Source organism: Bos taurus, chromosome 22 (assembly GCF_002263795.3).
Source record: "Bos taurus isolate L1 Dominette 01449 registration number 42190680 breed Hereford chromosome 22, ARS-UCD2.0, whole genome shotgun sequence".
Classification (NCBI taxonomy): domain Eukaryota; kingdom Metazoa; phylum Chordata; class Mammalia; order Artiodactyla; family Bovidae; genus Bos; species Bos taurus.
The window spans coordinates 30597785-30617478 of NC_037349.1; the positions used below are offsets into that span (position 1 = coordinate 30597785).

A 19694-nucleotide genomic window follows, 5' to 3' on the forward strand; every position below is an offset into this window, starting at 1 on the left:
ATCAGATTTCTAACAGCCTTCAAAAGGGAGAATAAGAATTATGGAGTTTCTCCCCTGTGGCTCGCAGGCAATAACCCCCTGTTGTTATTTTGTGCTTCTTTCTTTTCAAAGGCATCAAAATTTAGTTTTTTTAAGATCTTTAACTCTATATTTGAAGACAAACAAAAAAGGGCCGCACTGTCATTCTTATCAGTTACCAGGGATTGTGTTTTTCCTTTCTGTTGCCACTTCTTATTAACCTCTTACTTGGTCTGTTAGACATAGTTTGGAATGCACGTCTGCATGCTGGGAGAACATGAAAGTTCAGATGAGCTCAGAGGGCAGATAAAGAAATGCAAAAGCGAGAGTTACACAGCAGAAGGAAGGATAAAAGTTAACTCGCCCAAATTGCTGCCTTCAGAAAGGGAAGGGGCATCTCGGGTGCACGGACACGCTGGTGGTGTTGGAATTTGGGAGGGGGGTGGGGGAGAAAAGGGGGCCACTCTGTCTGAACCAGGGGACGGTGGTTACGTGACAGAGGTAGTGTTCAGCGTCTCCAGGACACTGGGTATGTTGCGGTCACACTTCACCATCCATTTTGATGGTAAAGGTGGTGTTGCCTTCACATCCTGAGGGGTGAGCGGGCCCAGACCTACAGCATGTCCCCTTGGATTCTACTGGTGTGTTCACAGCACCACTGAATGTCACCAGGTCCTGTCGTAACAATGACCAGGCTATCTTTATGTCCCTCAGGTAAGGGGGGAGCCTCCTGAAAGTACTATGCTGGTGGTGGTCCTTTTGTGCTACCATGAAGTAGAGTCACATGGTAGTAATTTCATGATGTGGACTGCTGGTTAGGATTTTAACAAGGTTTGAACTTGGATGTTGACAGATGGAACAAGTGTATTAATTTACTGAATCCCCAGTCATTAGTGGCTCATAATTTTGAATCGTCAGCCACCCTCTCCCCGCCTTTTCCCTCTTTTGATCACCTCTGCAGTAAGATACTTGATCCTGGGCCAGAACAACATACTTTAGCCTCTTTTTTTCCTAAAGTTGCCTCAAGTTGTTGAGTTCAGACCTGAGACCTTCTTGGGAAGATGGGCACTCTGTAGCCCCATACAGCTAGTTCTTAAGTGACGGCTCATTACTATTTGACAGGACGGGTGTGGAAAAGCGAAGGCAGAGTTAATTTTAAGTCAGGCCACAAAAAAAGATCCCATCCTGTGCGGGCGAGGTAGGCTAAGTTGATTGTTTTAAAAGGGCCGTTTGTCCTGGGTAGTTATGACAGTTTATGTTAGGCGGTAGGGAGGAGCCGAAGAAAGGAAAACAGACCTTTGACTGCAGAGCTAGGGAGGGGATCCGAAATGCAAGGTTTATCAGGGCATTTTAGCATTTTAACACCGACTACTGACCTGTCCAGGGGACTGCGCGGAGACCTTTTTTGTATGCATTCAATTGTGAGAAGTAAACAAACGGCTCGTATCCTGTGTTTGGTAACTGGGTGGGGAGCACAGTTTGGCAACCAGTGTTGCTTTTAAATTCTTTCTTTGGACAATGGGCCTTGTATACTTTTATATCCTGGCTTTTCAAACACGGACAGCTCTCAGGAGCTTTTCCTAGGGATGGCCACAGAGACAACAGAGCAGCCATCAGTCATTTTATATAAATACAGAATTTCTAAACATTTCATTTACAGTTGGACAGGAAACACCCTCCGCAGACCCCGGCACCCCCGCCCCATGACTTTCTACTTCAGCAGGAGCTGAATCCCTCATCTTTTATTGCACCCATGTTGTTTTTTCTTCTCTTCCTCCCCTCCCCCACCTTTTGTAAACGCGTCAAGAATTAATATCTGTTGAAGAAGTGAAAAAATCATTTTGACATGAATATAACTATCATTGGGTTTTACATTAATGTGATAACTTGGGAAGGGGTGAAAACAATTGGATCATTTTATGCATGCTGTTCTTCAAATGAAAACACTGGCTTTTCATTTAAATTTATTTAAATTTTTGTTGTTAGTGGTATAGAATTTGTTTTTTGGAGTGAAACTCAATTAACTTTCTCAGTGGCATGGTAGTAAGTCTGAAATTGGTTGCTAATATGAGAATGATGGTTTTTACTGTAAAATAAACTACATGGAGACCAAAAGGAAACCACTATTTTTCTCCTCCTTTGAACTTTGCATCAGAAGGTCTTGGTATATATGCCATTTTATGGATGTATCAGATCAAGGTCATGTGTTAGGTTAAGTGAATGCAGTTGTTTGTGAAGTGTAGTTAGGAGAGGCTCTGAAAGGGTTATGTAGTCCTCTTGGTTGGGAATGTCTCTCTCATGTTTTGAATAATACTCAGAATCAGGAAAACAAATCTTGTGGCTTTTCTTAAAGAACCTTTTTCCTTTCTTTTTCCTTTCTGGTTCCAGAACTCCCTTCCCCAAGAAGGGTTAATTTTTCTTTCTTAATTGTTAGCCATAAAGTGGCTAAGACCTCCACCTCGATTTGATTCCTCACAGATTAAGGATATTAGATAATTTCCTTCTATTTATTGTAATACTGCACTGTATTATCTTTCTATCACTCAGATAATTACTGAGGAAATCTACATTAATTTTTTTGGCTGGAGCAAGGCCTGCTAAACACAGGAATGATGTATTGATGTTTTACACAACAAAAGTTTTCCTCCTGTCATTGTCCAATCAACAGAAAGATATTTATCATATCGCAGAGCCCCTTCTTTTCAAGAACAAAGCAGGTAGGGAAGCACGACCAGCCAGCAGACCTTGGGGTTTCTGAAACTGAAGCCAAGCGAAGGCATCTGCAGCTTAAAGTGTCCTTCATATTAAGCACTCACAGCCGAGTGCGATGTTGTTTGCTAAATTATGAATGTGTGTAATTAAAATCTAGTGGCTGTTTCTATGAAAGATTTACAATGTTATTTCATCGTTTGTCATGGCTAATTAACAATATTAGATGAAGTTTTTCTTCTTCAAAGGTCTGATTTTTTCTCATTTATTTATGTCAGAAGTGATAAACAGAGTAGTTAAAAGCTTCTCCCTGTGCAGGAGGGACAGAGGCAGCTTGCTCCTTCACACCTCAGGGTTCAGGGTTCAAATCCCTCTAGACCTCGAGTGGTGAAACCTGACTTCTCGTGTGCCTCATTACAGGTTTCAGAGTCTAGAAGTCCACGTTCTGCCTGCAAAAACTCAGGCCTTTCCAACCACAGGAGAAACTGCCTTGACTGGCAAATTGTCTTTCTGTGGGAGCCGGCAGGAGAAAGGGCCTCCACCCCCCGCCTCCTCGTTTCTCTTCAGAGGTGCTCTGCTCTGTCCCCTTGAAGGCGGCCTTGAGCCGGAGCCTTCCACGAAGCTCTGGTGACCAGTCTCAGTCCTGGCTGATGACAGGGTATTTGAAGACCACCATCTATTTCACCTTCCCTGGGCAGTGGCCATCTCATTCTTTTTTTTTTTCCCCTGCCTGATTTCTTTCAGCAACAGCAGGTGGCTACCCAGCAGTTGGCTTTCCAGCAGCAACTTTTACAGATGCAGCAGTTACAGCAGCAACACCTCCTGTCTTTGCAGCGCCAGGGCCTTCTAACCATCCAGCCAGGGCAGCCCGCCCTTCCCCTCCAACCTCTCACTCAAGGTAAGCGTTGATGATGCAGAAGGCATTGGTCTCTCAAGACCTGGGGCAGTGATGGGGGTGGAGGGGAGTGGGGTCTCCTTCCAGCTCATCATGAAGGAGATTGTTTAAAACACGCAGTTGTGCACTTAGAGGCAAAACCAGCTCAGGTAACAGTGATGGACCCTTCCAGAAGCCAGAGGGCTTGTGAGTGCCAAGATGACAACATAGGGCGGTCTGCAGACTTCACCAATGTCACAGGATCAAAATGTTGCAGGAGAGGAGGCAGTACTGCTCTGTCTTAATGGAGCATTTTAATCAGATCTTCTTACATTTTTGGTTTGGAATCACAAATACATTTTCTTGAAGGCTTTCGTTAGTCATTTTAACATACATTGGATACATTGTACATCCTGTAACTTGCTCTGTTTTAAATCGTAGTAATGCCTTTGAAATGTCTCTTTTTAACATCTAGGGAGGAATTCAGGTAAACAATTGTGATTCATCTCTTGCTGTTACAGAAACCAAGGGGGTTTTCTGTTGGAATCTCTCTCTTTTGCATTCACTTGATTGTTGGTTTTTGAGCAAGTTGATTCTACTACACCTATTAGAACAGGTAACTTGTCCATCTCCAGCTCATTTTTGAGAATTGGAGCTCTTCGAAAAGGAGTGAGATTTCATGGATTTAGAAATTTCTTTGGAAAAGCCATTGACATGTTCTTTCAATGGATGTTGCCCGTCAGACAGAAATGAGTACTTTTGCTGTTCCTAGGACATCCCTCTGGGTTGCAGCAACTCTAACTTTCACGTGGGTAATGTGATACACAAATGAATCATTCAGAACCAGCCAGAAGGAAAGGAAGGAGGGAAGGAAAGAAGAAAGTCATGCTGTGTTTTGAAATGCAGTTCCTCTGTCCTTACGTGGAACAGTGGATTTCATTTGCCTCTTCACGGCCCATGGTGGACTCGGGTGTATGTGTATGTGCGCCTTCAAGACTGGCAGCTAAGACCTTTGGTGTCTTGGAACTATGAAGACAGTTCATAATATGAAAACTCTTTCTCCCCTCATGGTGCTGAAGGCATGGCCATGTGTTCAGTAACTTTTGGTGTCAGGTGGAGCCAGTGAGGCATGTCTGCCTTGAGTCTCTTGAGTCAACCACAACCAACTTGTGTCCCTCCTGAGGTTCTTTGGGTTTTCTTTATGTCTTAATGCTGAGACCAGGACATTTTCCTCCTTTAACTTCCCTCTCACCTCCCCTCCTCCTCCTGCTATTACTGCTCATCCACGCAATATATAATCAATATCGCCATTGCTGTCAAAATAGAAGATTTGGTAACTGAGCAATGCCAGGGCGGGGGTCGGGCGGGGAAGACACATGGGCTAATGCACTTTTGTGCTTGCAAAATGTTATAACGTGCATTAATTACATCTTCGTATTTATTGTTGGCAACACCGCCGGCTGGCTGACACACCCACTGGACTCCGCTTCTACCTCGCTCGTCTTTTCCTACCGCTCCTATACTATTAAGTGTGCTCACTCAGGTTCATTGTTATAGTCCATCAGTTAAGCTGTCCAAAAGAGGGCAATTGGGCAGTGACAAGACAAGCTCACATGTAATGTGAAAGAAATGAATGTGGTGATGCATGAAGTGTAATCTCTGCAGTAACATATCAGAGACACCGGTAGGTAATTCACTAGTCATGGCATTGATTGATATGCTTAGCAGTCGGCTCTAACGCTTTAGCCCCCGCAACATTAAGAAGATGCATATTTATAGTCTAAGGGGGTGTCTTTATGTGTGCCCAAAATGCATAAACGCAAATATAAACATTTCTCCTAGTGAAGTGAACCACCCGTGTCATAGCCATCTCTCTTGGAATCAAAAGGCTGGTTTTGTGTCCCCTAACCCCTTGCCCAAAGTGGCTGGAGAATTCAGTCATGTTGGACTACAACACAGTTTTTTGTTTTTTTTTTTTTTATCAGAGAGATGATGACTTAAAACTGATGTCATTATGAGGTTTAAATCAACTTTCTGCTTGCTTGAACATGGTCACCTGGGTATGGAGGTACAAGGACAAAAAAAGGTTGATCACCTCTGTTTGTCTTAGAGCCAGTGATACCTGGGATTGTAAAATTGAGTTCCGTGAACGGTAATCTGTCAACTGTCCCCGCAACATACATTTTTTAAACCTGTGTCTGCACTTCTTTTATAATGAAGGGGCCAGTTGTCCTGGAAAAAGACATGTAGGCAGGCACAGGGTCTGTGTGTTGAAAATGCTAGTAACGCTCACTTCAGGATGTACTCACCATGATTCTTTTACAGCCCTGCACGGTCTTGGCTAAGTTGCCTTAAACGTGCATGTAAATATCACAGTATTGGAACAGACAGAGTAATATTTTGAAGACTCTTTTTTTTCCCCTGGAGGTTTTAGGTTATGAAACGAAAGGACCTTTTTTTTTTTTTTTTTGTAAAATGTTTTTAGGGCTGTTGGAGGGCCTTCTCCCTGTTTTGTATTATTAGCATGTCTATTTTTCCCCTGATGGCTTTAATCATATCATCTTCCTTAGCACCTGTAATTCCATAAAGAAATATACTTTTAATATCATTCTGAGTTTTTAATTTTTTTAAATATAAACTACTGTTGGAAGAAAATTGCATGTCTGCTGATGTACCTGTTAATGGATTTGTTTAACTTGGGACTATTATTCCTACCTACCATTTTGGAAAAAATGCATGCTTTCTGGACATTTGATGTCCCCTTAGTCTGATGAGTGACTAGCTTACCTTTTATCTGTCTTAATTCTATCGTGAGATCTCGGTTGTCAAATAACAGCATCCTTTGGTAGATACTATTCACTGAAATAACAGTTTAACATCACTAACAAGGTGTAACATTGATGGAAGAGACCGATTTGACTGCCTTTCTGTGAGTCTTATGCGAGTGTTCTTCACCGTAATTATCACATTGAAATTTGACCCAGAAGGATACCTCGTTGTCAGTCAGTGAGTTACTATTTTATTTACCATTTCTCCCTGTGGACGAAGAAACTGATTTGCTAGCCCATTGGACTAGAAGGAGAGGAGAGAGACATTAATGTGCATTGTGGGCCTAATAAGTATAACAGGGCATTTCTCTTTGTCTTTATTTGCTGGATAAACAGCTTAGTTTTGAAACAGCTTCCAAGTGCTGCTTCTATCAGAGGGAAAGTGTTAACACAGTGGTTAGAAACCCACCTCCTATGCACCTTGATCCAGAAATCAATTAGTTTGAATTGAAAAACTAGGCGGCTTGTTCTTTTTGTGTGTATTTACTCCCCAGAAAGTAAAACTGGATGTTGACTTGTAGGGCCTTATGTCAGTGTGCCATCATCCACAGACAAGCCTATTCACTATTGTTTCAATTGAATAAACAGTGATCCGAGGGTCAGCCATCTTCCCAGGTAATTGCTGGTGTGCAGACATCAGTGGCGGCCTGTTAGCTACCAACCCACCCTGCACATCACCTCACTAGGTGTTGGAAAAAAATAGCTGAGATGCAGCAGAACTGGACACAGGATTGTGTGGTGACCTTTCCCTTTGTTTAATTTGCCTCCGAGGTTTAATTTCAGGGGACAAGTAATAATTGAATATGCCTAATAACTAAATGCTCATTTGGGACAAAATCCATCAAAATATAATTGGCATTTGATTTTTATGAAGGAAGAAGAAAACTGACTTGGCTGTCGACGCATTCAAAGAATATCTGACCACTTAATGTATCATTTGAGGCCTCTTTTATAATATATATTAATTGCAGAGACTCAAGCGTTTGAACATTTTCTTGGAGAACCGTTAGGAGAGACCAACTGTTTTTGTTAACGCTCCTCTCAGAAAGGCGGGGAAGGTTATTGGTCTGCTGTGCAATAATTTACTCCTCTTTGATATGCAAACGATCCACGGTGAATATAAAAAAATCCTATCAGACTCATTTCACAGTTCTTAACCACTCGGATTCTCTGGAGTCCATCGCCTCATTAGACCAGTGCTCTCCAATGCTAGCATAATTAAAATCTTTAACAGTTTAGCAAAGTAAAGATGTTTGGCTGATCACGTTGAGATGATTATCTATCCATTGTATTCTAAATGACAAAAATAAATTAAATTTAGACCTTGGCATTTTTTATTATGTGTTTCAAATGAATATAATGCACACAGCCTTCTTTTTAAATTCAGTACCTTAGGTTTGGTCAGAAACGTGCCTGTTTCAGTTCCTGCTATATAGTTAGAAAATGGCAGGCTTGCTAGGAGAGCTCGGTTCCAGTTCATTGAAACAATGAACTGAGATCCAGACGTCCAGTTCTAATGTGCATTGCCTTGTGATGTCAGGGGTGGTGATTTCTTCCAAGTTGTCCTCCTAGGTGGTGGTTGTCAGTTGCCATTCAGACTATGTTTCTTCTGTGCGTGTATGCACTGGAATATGCCTTGAGGTCAGATTTGGAAATCCTGGGCTGTAGAGGCATGCTGCCAGCATAAAGGCTTCGTGCCCACAATAGTGAGATTGACATACTGATTGAATCTCTTCTTGGGAGGAAAAAAACAAGGTGACTCTTCCTGCCCAAGACTCACGTCCATTGTGACCCCCTTAAAGAGCAAGAGAACTTTACTGCTCCAAGTTTCTTTCATGTTTTCATTTCATTCTGCAATGGTTCATTAGCATGGATCTAAGAAATGACAGTAATAATAGTGTTACTTGTATAAAAAGTTATACAGTTTTTCAGTAGACACATCCATCAATTAAGCATGTGGTACAAGAAACCAAAATTAATGAGGAAGATAGGTGTGTTAATGAAATAATCATAGTATAATCAATTTGACTGTTAAAAGTTGAAAAGCATTTCAGGAAGACGATATGAATTCATAATTTATGTCTAAAAGTGATTAATAAAAACTATATTTAATAACAAAGCTATTTGTCATCATTTAAGACTTAAGCACAAAAATTATTCATTTTGTGGTTCATGTTGTCATAATAGTAGAGTTGAACAAATTTATTTTGAGCCCTTCTTTGTGTCTAAAAATACAGTAACATCTATCTACATTTTTTTTAACCCCAGCGGTCTAGAAACAACAGTTTGGATGGAGGCATACAGTCTTTGCGAAAAATAGCTGTGTTCTGAATCCTTTTCATGGGATTCTTTTATGTGTGATGAGGGCACTTCAGGTGGAGGACCCATTCCTTCCTACCGTATTTGCCTTAGTTGAGAGGGAAGGAAAAAAAACTGCATGCACCAAAAAACCCCTAACACTAGGCTTTGTTTACTGACTCTTTGATTTAATTACTGTTTGAAGAGGACGGAATTAGCTGTTAATTGATTTAATTATCCAATTTGTTTGTTTCAGGCATGATTCCAACAGAACTGCAGCAGCTCTGGAAAGAAGTGACAAGTGCTCATACGACAGAAGAAACCACGGGCAACAATCACAGCAGTTTGGATCTGACCACGACATGTGTCTCTTCCTCTGCACCTTCCAAGACCTCCTTAATAATGAACCCACATGCCTCTACCAATGGACAGCTGTCAGTCCACACTCCCAAAAGGGAAAGGTAGGAACGCAAATCTGAGATGTGTCCGAAGCTGGCTGTAAGGCGGAGGGGTGGGTGGCCTCTCCTCGCCGTATCTATCTCGGTGATCCCTAATTGGATCCATGTGACTGGAGTGTGCGTATAATTACTTAAGAATGTATTCAGTGTGGTGTGGGTGTGAAGCATCTAATTATTGTCACCTTTTCAACGTGGAATTAGCACTAACATAGATGGAACCTGAGCTTAGGAACCCAGGCAGTCTTTCGATCTCTCTTTTGGATGAGGTGGGCTTCCAGGCCTCCTCTTTCTGCCATGTGTCCACTGCATACAAGGTGCTTTCCTTGTCTTCACGTGCTTTCTAAGGAAATAGCAGTGTCTACTGTAGGCTGTGTTGAATTACAGTTTGAGCAAAGATAAAATGTACACTACTCTGCAGTTCCCTCCCTGAAGGCGGGGGGCCCATCTGTTTCACCGTTGTGTCCCCAAAGCGTTCAGGTTTTTTTTTTTTTTTTCTCAATAGACTGTCAGTGAAGGTTTGCAGGATGGACTGATGGAATGGGTCCACATATACGCACACACAAGCATACAGAACCACTTTATCCAGGTCATGGTCTATATGGTAGCATTGACTCAATTTCCGTATTCCTGTTTGGAAGTTAACACTTTATATTTTTAAATTGCCCTGAGCTTCACTTGGATGTTAGTTGAAGCTGAGGTATTTTGAGAGATCCAAAATACATCATGTGAACAGACAGTGCTAATAAAAGGAAGCTGTGAATCCATATTATTATACCTTAGCACCCAGAAACAATACTACTATTCAGTGCTTTTTCAAAATAGAAAATACATATATAAAACTTTTTTTTTGATGTATTTTTAACCTGTTTCCTATGTAGCTCGTATGCAGAGTGTCCACGCACAGAAGAAAAGAAACCCTAAAAGTCATAGGTGATAGCAAATGTCATTTCCATTCAGAAAAACCAAATTTTTTTTTTTTTATAAAGGGACCAAGTGAAAGATTTTTTAATTATCTTCTTCACTTAAGCAAGTACACATATAATCTCATATATTTCTTAAAATGTTGAACATGAAGCCCACTGATTTAATTAGATATATATCTTTATACCAGCAGTGCTTGATCCATTTAGAGCTTAGTAATCACAGAAAATAGTACCCGAATATTTATGTATGTGTTGGTGTGTGTGTATCATGTTCAAACCCAAACACCATGAGAGGTTTCTGGAGATGAAATTATATATGTTTTAGCCAAAGCTTGCAGCTGTCCTTCTGACATCACTTTGGAGTTTCTGTGGCAGACACAGCAGAACTAAAAGCTGCTTTTAACTTACTGGTTTAGAGGAGCTTGAAAAATAGAATGGTTGACAGTAAAAATTAGTTTGGAAACATTGGACCAAATGTGACTTTTTTTGTTTCCAGTGAGGATAGGTTTGTATGTCTGGAGACCAGTCTTAGCTCTTGCTGTATAAGGTCTTAGAATGCTTTGTAATTAAAAAAAAAAAAAAAACAAAACGCTAGACCTTAGATAGCTTTTAAAGAAAAGGTTCTAGGTTGTCGTCCTTTGCTCCACTTGCTTTTGGTGTCCTGAAGTTGATGCTGTCCATTTACAGCAACATCTTTATCCATAGGTAGCAAAGGGGGCCATACAGGGAAAAACGCCAGCTGATGCACTTAGAGTATTGATTGTAATCTCGTCGGCTGTTGTGGCGCCTGCACAGATTTCCTGTGACATAGAAGTTTCTCCCTGTTTAGATGCAGTGTGCTCAGTTTCATTCTAAAAGGTTATATACGTGGGGTCAGGTAGTAGATTAGCAAGGAGGCAAATAGAGAAGAATAGCCCTTTTCATGTCTTAAGGTGCATTTGAAAGTAAATGGATCTCAGAGACAGTCTAATTCCAGGAGAATAAGTTGGTTGGATTTCTCGTTTTATGGTCCTTATGTGTCTGCACAAAAGTTGGGCTTAATCTTCATTGTACTACCTGCCAGCATTAGAATAAGGATCAGGAAAGAATTCAGATTTCATTGAGCATTAATCTGGATGTAAAAACAGGCTGACTTCTCCAACTGTACATGCAAAGAAGAAGCAACTATGAAATTATATGCTACTACTTAATCTCTGGGACCTCTGAGTTTATATCATGTGGTAGGTTCCTAGAAATGGCTGGACTGGATCAAATTCTAATCACATTTTAACTGAAAGTGACAAATAAGAGAGATGAGCAGAGCACCTTAAGTTAAAGATAAGTCAAAAAGTTACAAACTTACAGAACTGATCACTACAAATTGAATTATTATTCACCTTTGTGTATAAGGACTTAATAATGAGTATTTTATGGTTTTACCATCTGATGGTTTACTTTAAAATCCCATGGGGGATATTGCTATTTAAATAGTGGGAAATGTTTTTTTATAAAAGTTATCCCTCTCACAATTCATCTCCCTTACACAGTGAGTTGTCATTTGTCTCAGGAGTCCCTTTGAGAAGTTCATCCCTTACTCACCAGGAGCATTTGTGAAATGTATCTCATTTGAAGCTCTCCCTTGGTTTCTACATAATATTCCCCACCCCCAGTGCTGCTCCTGGAGCTGTGTCTTGGGGTACCGGCTTTAAGAATTCTTTCTGAAAGGAGTTGGGAGTACTCCATGTGGAAATTCATAGGGCCCAAGGTAGCATTGTGAGAGTTGTGGTTTGCTTTTCAAAGTCGGGATTTCCATGCCATGTGGAAGGCTCCTCCCCCCGCCGCCTGCCCCCGTGCATCCTTCGGGCTCCCGTGAGCAGCCACCGCTGCAGCAGCTCTGGGGTTTGGTGAGCTGCAATCTGTTAAGGAGATAAATAATGTGCTTGGCACGACACTCCTACTCTCCTCTTTAATTTGTCTTACACAAGGAAAATTATAATTAAATCATTCAGGGTAAACCCTTGAGTGTAGAGAAGGGAAGAAAAAAAAAACACACACACACTTTGGTAAAGATTGCCAGTAGAAACCCACTTCCCTGTTGTGCGGGGTAGAGACATGTATCAATATTCAGCATCATTAGGGGAGGAGCGGCCCATGTGATTTGTGAGGCGGATGCCAGCGCTCAAATCAAGGCTTGTTAAGATCCTGTCCCAGTGCGATCACGGACCTTCCGCATCATTAGAATTCAGCACAGGCACTGCACTCCGTGCTTTGATTTTCTTCCGAGAATTCAATAATGTTTATTGTGCTGATTATATATATATAAATTCATTGGTGCAGTAGACATACCTGTGTTGTCAGGCCTGAGAGAAGTGTGGTGGGGATGAAGTTCAGGCAGGATCTAAACAGCTGCAGAGCAAGGCAGGCACATCCTCTTACTGTCATTTCATTCCGCAGGACCAGGGCGTCCTGACTTCTTTGGTAAATAGACAAAACTTCGACCTGGGATACCTGTAAACACAAAGATATTATCTCGTTTTTCTCAACCGTCTGACTATCTCACTTTAAGAAATTGCGAGTTTTGGTGTGGGTAAACAAAATCAACGCCATGCAAATGAAACATTTATTAAAATGCTAAATTTAGTAAAGCCCTTTGAGCTTCCTGGATCAAAGCAGCTATGTAAATACAAATAGCAATTACTACTTAAGTAATTGCCTGAATTAAAATTCTAAATATCACATTATATTATGATGCGCTAGGGAAGGGGAAGAAAACTCACGTTTAATCTTTTTTGTCCCTGTGCCAAGCAACTGGCTAAACTTGCCTTTGGAGTGACGTCTCATTTTAGCCACGTGACCACTGGGAAGCAGCAGGGTTTGTTATACCCATTTTCCAGATGAGGAAGTTGATTCATTAAGATTAAATAAGTGACCTAGGGTCATAGAACTGGTTAGTCTCATAGTTGAGACGCAGATTCAAGGCTCTCTTTTAGTTTGTAAAACTGGATTTAAGAGATTCCTTTCAGCACAGAAGTGAATACTTAATTATGATAAGTTAAAGTCAGTGCTCCTAAAGGAAATTTTAAGTTGGATTTAAATTCACTTCAACAGTGTATTGGCTTACCTTCTGTGTGCACATCAGTATATTTAAAGGGAAATCCCAGAGTTTCCTGTGTAAGGTAGACAAGTAGTTCCTGGGCTTCTCTTAAAGGGAGGGCAGGTAGGGAGGATTTGCAAAATATAAATCATTTACAGTCTGAAACAGCACATAAAGAGCAAAAATGGACCCCATGCAGGATTTGCACACAGGCAAATGTAAAACAAGGCGCGCTCTTCTTTAACTGTATCCTGACTTTCCTTCCTGCCTTATAAATCTTGGGCTTCCTCATTGAACATCATCTGGTCTCTATTTTGCTTCAGCTGTCCTTCTGTAGTCCGTATCAGAGATGGCCCTTCTCTCTGATCCTTCCCAGCTTTTTGCTTTTAGTTCAACCACCATTAGTAGATGTTTTATAACTCAAATATGTCTCAGATGCATAGCCCTTCTAAATATTTGTTCCAGGGTTTCCTTAAACGTTCGGTGAAACGTTTCTTTAAACTCCTGAGAGATCCTGGGTTGTGCAGCCTCTTCTGTGATTGAAGCTGCTGTCACAGCCTCAGGTGACCCAGGTCGAGGAACCTCTCTCTTTCTGAGGCCTGACCTGCCTTCTGTCCTCAGGAGATACCTTCCTTTTCCTTCTCATTCATTGACACAGCCCCGTGTATTTCAGTTGCTCGCAGTTTCCACGCTTCTCAGCTGGCAGCCACCTTCAAATAGCCCCTGAAGGTTTTTGCTTGGCTCATGGACTTCCAGACACTTTCGCTTGATACAAAGTCTCTGTTTTCGATTTGTGGCCTTTTGACATATTGCCGTGGATCTGACTATATAACAATAACATTTATGTTGACTGGCCCCTCTGTTTTCAAAAGGCAAGGAACTCTGAGTTGTAGACATGCCTGGTGTTTCGTTTCTCTTTTCTTTTTTTTAAACTAAATTCTCTGATGATGAATAAATAGTTGTGCTCTTGGTTTCCTCGCTAACATTCTAGAAGCTTGCTTTCAGAACTCTTCCGGTTACACAAGCCTTTAACTTTTTGCATATTTTCATATTCATATTTAGGGCCTCTGGAGCCAGACATTTAAACAGTAAGCTCTAGCTCCCATGACTCTGAATAGCTCTTCCTCATGTCGACTTTTTTTTTTTTTTTAGTACTTTGAAAATCAAGTAATTTCTTTCATATTTCGTTTGATTTGAAGCACTTCAACAAACTAGTAGCTCCAGATCTTCCCTCCTCATTAGATTGTCTTGGTGAATCTGCAGTCAGATTGTCCCAAATTGTCTTCAGAAGTGTTAGGCTACTTTTTGCCCATGTGTCTTGAGGCATCTGATATTACAGAGGTCAGCGATTTATGACCTACCAGCCAAATCTGGCCAGCTGCTTATTTTGTAAATAAAGTTTTATTGGAACAGTGAGGCTTGTTCATTGATATGTAGTCCGTGGCTGTTTTCACACACTACAATGGCCGGCTTGAGTAGTCACAGCAAAAAGCATATGGCCCACCAAGAGTGAAATATTTACCATCTGGCCATTTACAGAAAAAGCTGGCCAACTCCAACATTACCCATTGAACCAGCGTTTCTCAGATTTCCCGATGATAACGTTACAGGTGTTTGTTAAAGCATACATCTTCCTAGGCCTGAAGATTTGGATTCCACTGGTGTGAGATGGGGTACGGGAGTTTCTTTGTCATACCTACCCTAAATTCTTAGGCTTCCCTGGTGGTTCCTTGGTAAATAATCACCTGCCAATGTAGGAGATGCAGGGTTTGATTCCTGGGGCAGGAAGATCCCCTAGAGAAGGAAATGGCAACCCACTCCGGTATTCTTGCCTGGAGAATCCCACGGACAGAGGAGCCTGGTGGGCCACAGCCCATGGGTCACAAAAGAGTCAGACACAAGTAAGTGACTAAAGAACAGCAAACAACAACAAAAGCCCTAAATTCTTACTACTCAGAGGCTGTAGACCTGCAACTTTGGTATCATGTGGGAGCTCATTAGAAATGCAGGGTCTCAGGCCCTATCCTGGCCCTCCTGAGTCAGGGTCTGCATTTTCACCCAGTCCCAGGGTCAAATGCAGTCCTTGACATGCCCATTCAGGTTTGAGAAACAGCGTAGGTAGCATGCTCAGTTGACCTGGGTTTTGACACTGCTGGAAAGGACAGTTTTTCATCCAGATTTTGATGACTCTCCCAGACATCTTCAGTCCACTGAACGAGTGGCTTGCCATTCTTGTATGAGCCAAGAGAGTACAGATACTGCTACTGCTAGAAAGAATCAGAAACTAGCATATGATGGTGATGCTCAGGCAGCTGTCATTTATTGGGTATTACTTTGTGCCCGTCACAGTGCATAAAGGACTTGACAAAGGCTTTGATCTTGATTTTTCCCATTTTACCCTCACAATAGCCCTGTGGGTTACTGTCCTCTTGTACAGATGATGTTGTTGGGAATGTATAACTCGCATGAGTCACACAGCTAGTTAGGGACCAGGTAGGAACTGGAACTAGGGTGTCACCAAGTCTCAGGTCCTCCCAGTGGCAGCCACATTCTGGTGGTTCCCGGGTGGGCTGCTCATCAGAGCCACCTGAACTGCACCCCAGACTCTGGGTTACAGCCTCCGGGGGATACAGTTTGGGGATCAGGGTCAGGCCATAACCTTCCAAGATGGTAGCCTGGGACCAGCCTGTCTATTGGGCAGTAATTAGAGAGAAGTCCCCCATCTTTCTCTACAGCCCATTCTTCTCCCCTACCAAATCTTTTTGCACAGACGGAAGGCAGGGGTGACAAGGACACAGGTGACAAGCAGTGGAGACTGTAGAAAGCAGGCTGAGCATGTCCTGTCAGGTGTGGTAAGGGACGAGAAAGAGACAAGGGCGCAGCTGTCTGCTGAGGCCTAAATTACAGGCACTGCTTTCTGCTCCAGAGCCAGCTCTTGGCAGCATCAGCCGTACCATGTCTGTCTGCCTGTTTAAGGCAAAACTGGCCCTGCTTATGTCCGAAAGAAGCTCCTGGGGACTTATTAACTTTTTTGTGCACCAAAGCACTGCTGGGTGTTTGGCGACCGTCACATTTAGAAGAACTGCGATCATTTTGTCTCTCTGCTTGAAACCAGTTGTTCCTGGGTTTTAGAAATAGAAGGAAAACTTTTCTTAGGGTGGTGTAGCCTGATGCTGTGTCATCTCCTGTCATTCCACACATTCAGGAAGGACAAGGAGAGAAAACCTTTAACATTGTGGCACATCCTGGGAGACTGGTTTATGGATTTTCTTAACTATTCACTTTGTGGGGTGATGAAAAGAAAAACACTCAGCCATTATTTTCAAATGGCTGTTGTGTCTTATCTCAATAAAATACCTTTTACCCTAACACACCATCATTAGAACCTTTTTTCTATTTATTGTGTTTAAATGATACATACTTTCCCATAAAATGACATCATGGGTCTGGAGAGTCAGGTTTGTTTTATAAGTTTCTCTGAGATTCAGTTGATTTTTAATTTTTTTTTTCCTTTGGGCGATGGCATAATATGAATCTCAACCGTGGGCAGTTTCTGTCCAACATGCCAGGTTTCTCACACAAAATCAATTTTGAACCCCTGTTTTCTCTCACTGTGGAAGTTAGTCATTGTTTTCTGATGAGCTGTTCTTGCTGATAAGAGGTTTTTTTCACCTGGTGCCTTGGTTGGCTCTCAGTTGTTTCATAGTTGCTTGCACTTGTGTGGAAGCACCTGACATGCATTAGCTTTCTTAGCATTCACTCCACACCAGGGGTGCAAAGGGAACCGTCCAGCAGGAAGGGGTGCGGACTCGCCTTCGGGTGGCTCTGATGCATAGCCTGTTGCACTAGGTTTGTCTTTTTACCTGTAAAAACGGCTGGTTGAAATGCACTCTTTACCACTTGGATTAAATGAATAGAAACTTTTCTTTGGTGCATATGGATCCATCTGCAAGTAGAAAGGGAGACCAAGGGTCGACAGAAGACCATGTGGCTTGGAAAACTCCTAGTGGGGGTTCTTGCTTAAATGACAACCAAGAGTCCAGTGTTTTGTTTTTTTCTGTTTGTTTTGGTTTGCATTTTGTAACTTAAAGATTTTGTGTGTGTGTGTGTGTGTGTGTGACGTGGACCATTTTTTAAGTCTGTATTGCATTTGTTACAATATTGCTTCTGTTTTATGTTTTGATTTTTTGGCTGCAAGACATGTGGGATCTTAGCTTCCCAACCAGGGATAGAATGTGCACACCCTGCCTTGGAGGGTGAAGTCTTAACCCCTGGCCCACCAGAGAGATTTTTAAGCCAGCTGGTGTTGGGGCCCAGTGAGCAAGAATCTGTGAAGGAGACTTGAAAGCAAGGCTCGCCCTTTTTCAAGGTTCACCAAGACGCTGCTTTGCGCCAGGGCCACCTGGCAGCCTGGCGCTCAGCTCTTTCCAGGGAGGCAGCGCTGTGTGGCCTGGCCGGCTGGGCGATGCAAATGAGCAGGTCGGGCATGTCGAGCTGTCCCCACTTTCTTTATCCCACCCCCACCCCACTCTGTGATCAGTCAGGGCCTAAGTATATTATAAAGTATATTCTCCTCATTAAAACAATAGTGGAAGCTCACAAAGGGAAACTGTTAATATGTGTTCCAGCTTGTCATTTCTGCCTGTGTGAATAAAGCAGATAACCGTTCCTCTGGGAAACTATTTCGGGAATTGAGCAACAGATACGCTAGCCAGAGAATTCTCCTAACTGTAATTTTCCTTTTTCTGTGTACTCAAAAATAACATCCTGCTGGGCTCCTCTGTGCCTCTGCACAGACACAGCACAATTGCCGCAGCCCAGGTGGTGGTAATACGGGACAGTCCCCCGGGCACGTGCCGCCCAGAGTTGTACAGCTTGTTCAGTGTCTTCGTCCATATGGCGGTGTGTCCCATTCACAGAAAGACACAGGGCTGTGACTGGTAGGTCCCGTGGTCAATGTAGTGTGAAGAGAAGCCCTCAGCTCATAGTGGCCTCTGTGGTACAGTTTGTTTAATGGCAAATCTGCGTTCTCAAGTGCACACACCACACACACTCACACTCAGCCAAGAAATTCCAGAACAGCCCTTCCTTGCCGATTACCTCCTCACTTAACCTTCCTCCTCTTATTTTTTAGAAGCAAATGGTTAACCCAGAGGGCATAATTCAGGTGCATGAAACATACCTGTTTCATAAAATGTCGTGCACATACATTCCTTTATAGGTGGTTGTTCGTGGGTGAACTCAATTTGAGGATAGCATGCTTGTCCTAGACTTGGTCTGTAAACTCTGCAGCTTTCTTCTTCTCTCTTTTTGCATTTTCATTTGTGAGAACTTATTTTATTGTACCGTTTGGGTTGTTGGACTAATGGCTTTGGTTCTTATGGTCTCAAAAAAAGGAAAGGGAAAAGGAAAAGCTAATCATTATCAGTCTTAGAAATCTGAGAATAAAACATTCCCCAGAGGTGTCAGAACTGAAAAGGGGGAGCCGAGAAAACAGAAATTTCCCAGTGAAGAAGGTGAAAAATAGTCACATTTTAAAAAGCACTTTGGAAAATTTACCCGAAGGCAAAAGCTTCTCCATTTATATACCCAAATTTTGTTCCGCTTTTGTGTAACTATTTGTATTCTTGTTTGGTAAACAAACAGACCTCATAGCAACTGTAGCTGATGATATTTATACTACCTATAAGACTTCCCTAAACAAATAGACATAGTTTTATGACCTTCAAATTTTATTCCTTTTATAGTCTTCAAGGAAATCAGTCTAAGGGCAAGTTAATATTTCTTTCCTTTCTTTTTTCTTTTCTCTTTCTTCTCTTTTTTAAATTTGTCACTCTCTATCTTTGAAGGATCTGCTCTGTGTGTGTATTTTACAGCTTGGCTGTGAATGTTGAGTTTGAAGGTATATTATGGCAAAAGGAAAGAGAAATCTAAAGTGTTTGTGTAAATGATGTGGTATTTGCTTTCAAGAGGGGCCATTTTAATCCTCTGGTGGAATTTCTGGTTATACATCCAAAAGGCTAAAAAACTCCAGTGCCGTGATTACTTATAGATCTTCGAATTGGACAGGCATCTCTAGTTATGTCTCTCCTTTTTATATCTAAAATATTGATAGAAACATTCTGGTATATATGAGCCCCTATATCCAACTTACATTTTTCCATATGAGTCATATTTAAGACAAGAACAAGATGTCTCCGTGTTAAAGATCAGTGTGAGAAATAAATGGCAGTTTACTTTAATTAGAAAAAAAAATTGACACCAAGAGCTGGAATAATCCAGTAGTGTTTGAATAAATTAGAGGATTGTACAGGGAGAAATAAAAAGAAACTTAACAAGGATAAATGGGGAAGTTTTGTCCAAAGTTCAACCAAAAAAGCGTGCCTTTGCAGGACAGAAGTCACCAGACAGTACTGAGGCGGATCCGTTTGTTCTGCAAAACTTCACACAAGCTCTGACCCAAGTGTGCTTGGCTTTGAGAGGTAAAACCTGACCTTGACAGTCTGACCTGAT

General features: G+C 41.8%; 1 protein-coding gene across 30 annotated transcripts in view; it reads left to right on the forward strand.

Annotated features, from left to right (window-relative positions):
• FOXP1 (forkhead box P1) overlaps positions 1–19694 on the forward strand; it is a 627940-nt gene that overhangs the window by 535507 nt on the left and 72739 nt on the right. For all 30 annotated transcript variants that reach the window (XM_059879649.1, XM_059879647.1, XM_059879650.1 and 27 more), the window contains 2 exons: positions 3472–3625; positions 8984–9188. In XM_059879649.1, the coding sequence (XP_059735632.1) occupies positions 3472–3625; positions 8984–9188 (359 nt within the window). The remainder of the gene's footprint in view (positions 1–3471; positions 3626–8983; positions 9189–19694) is intronic.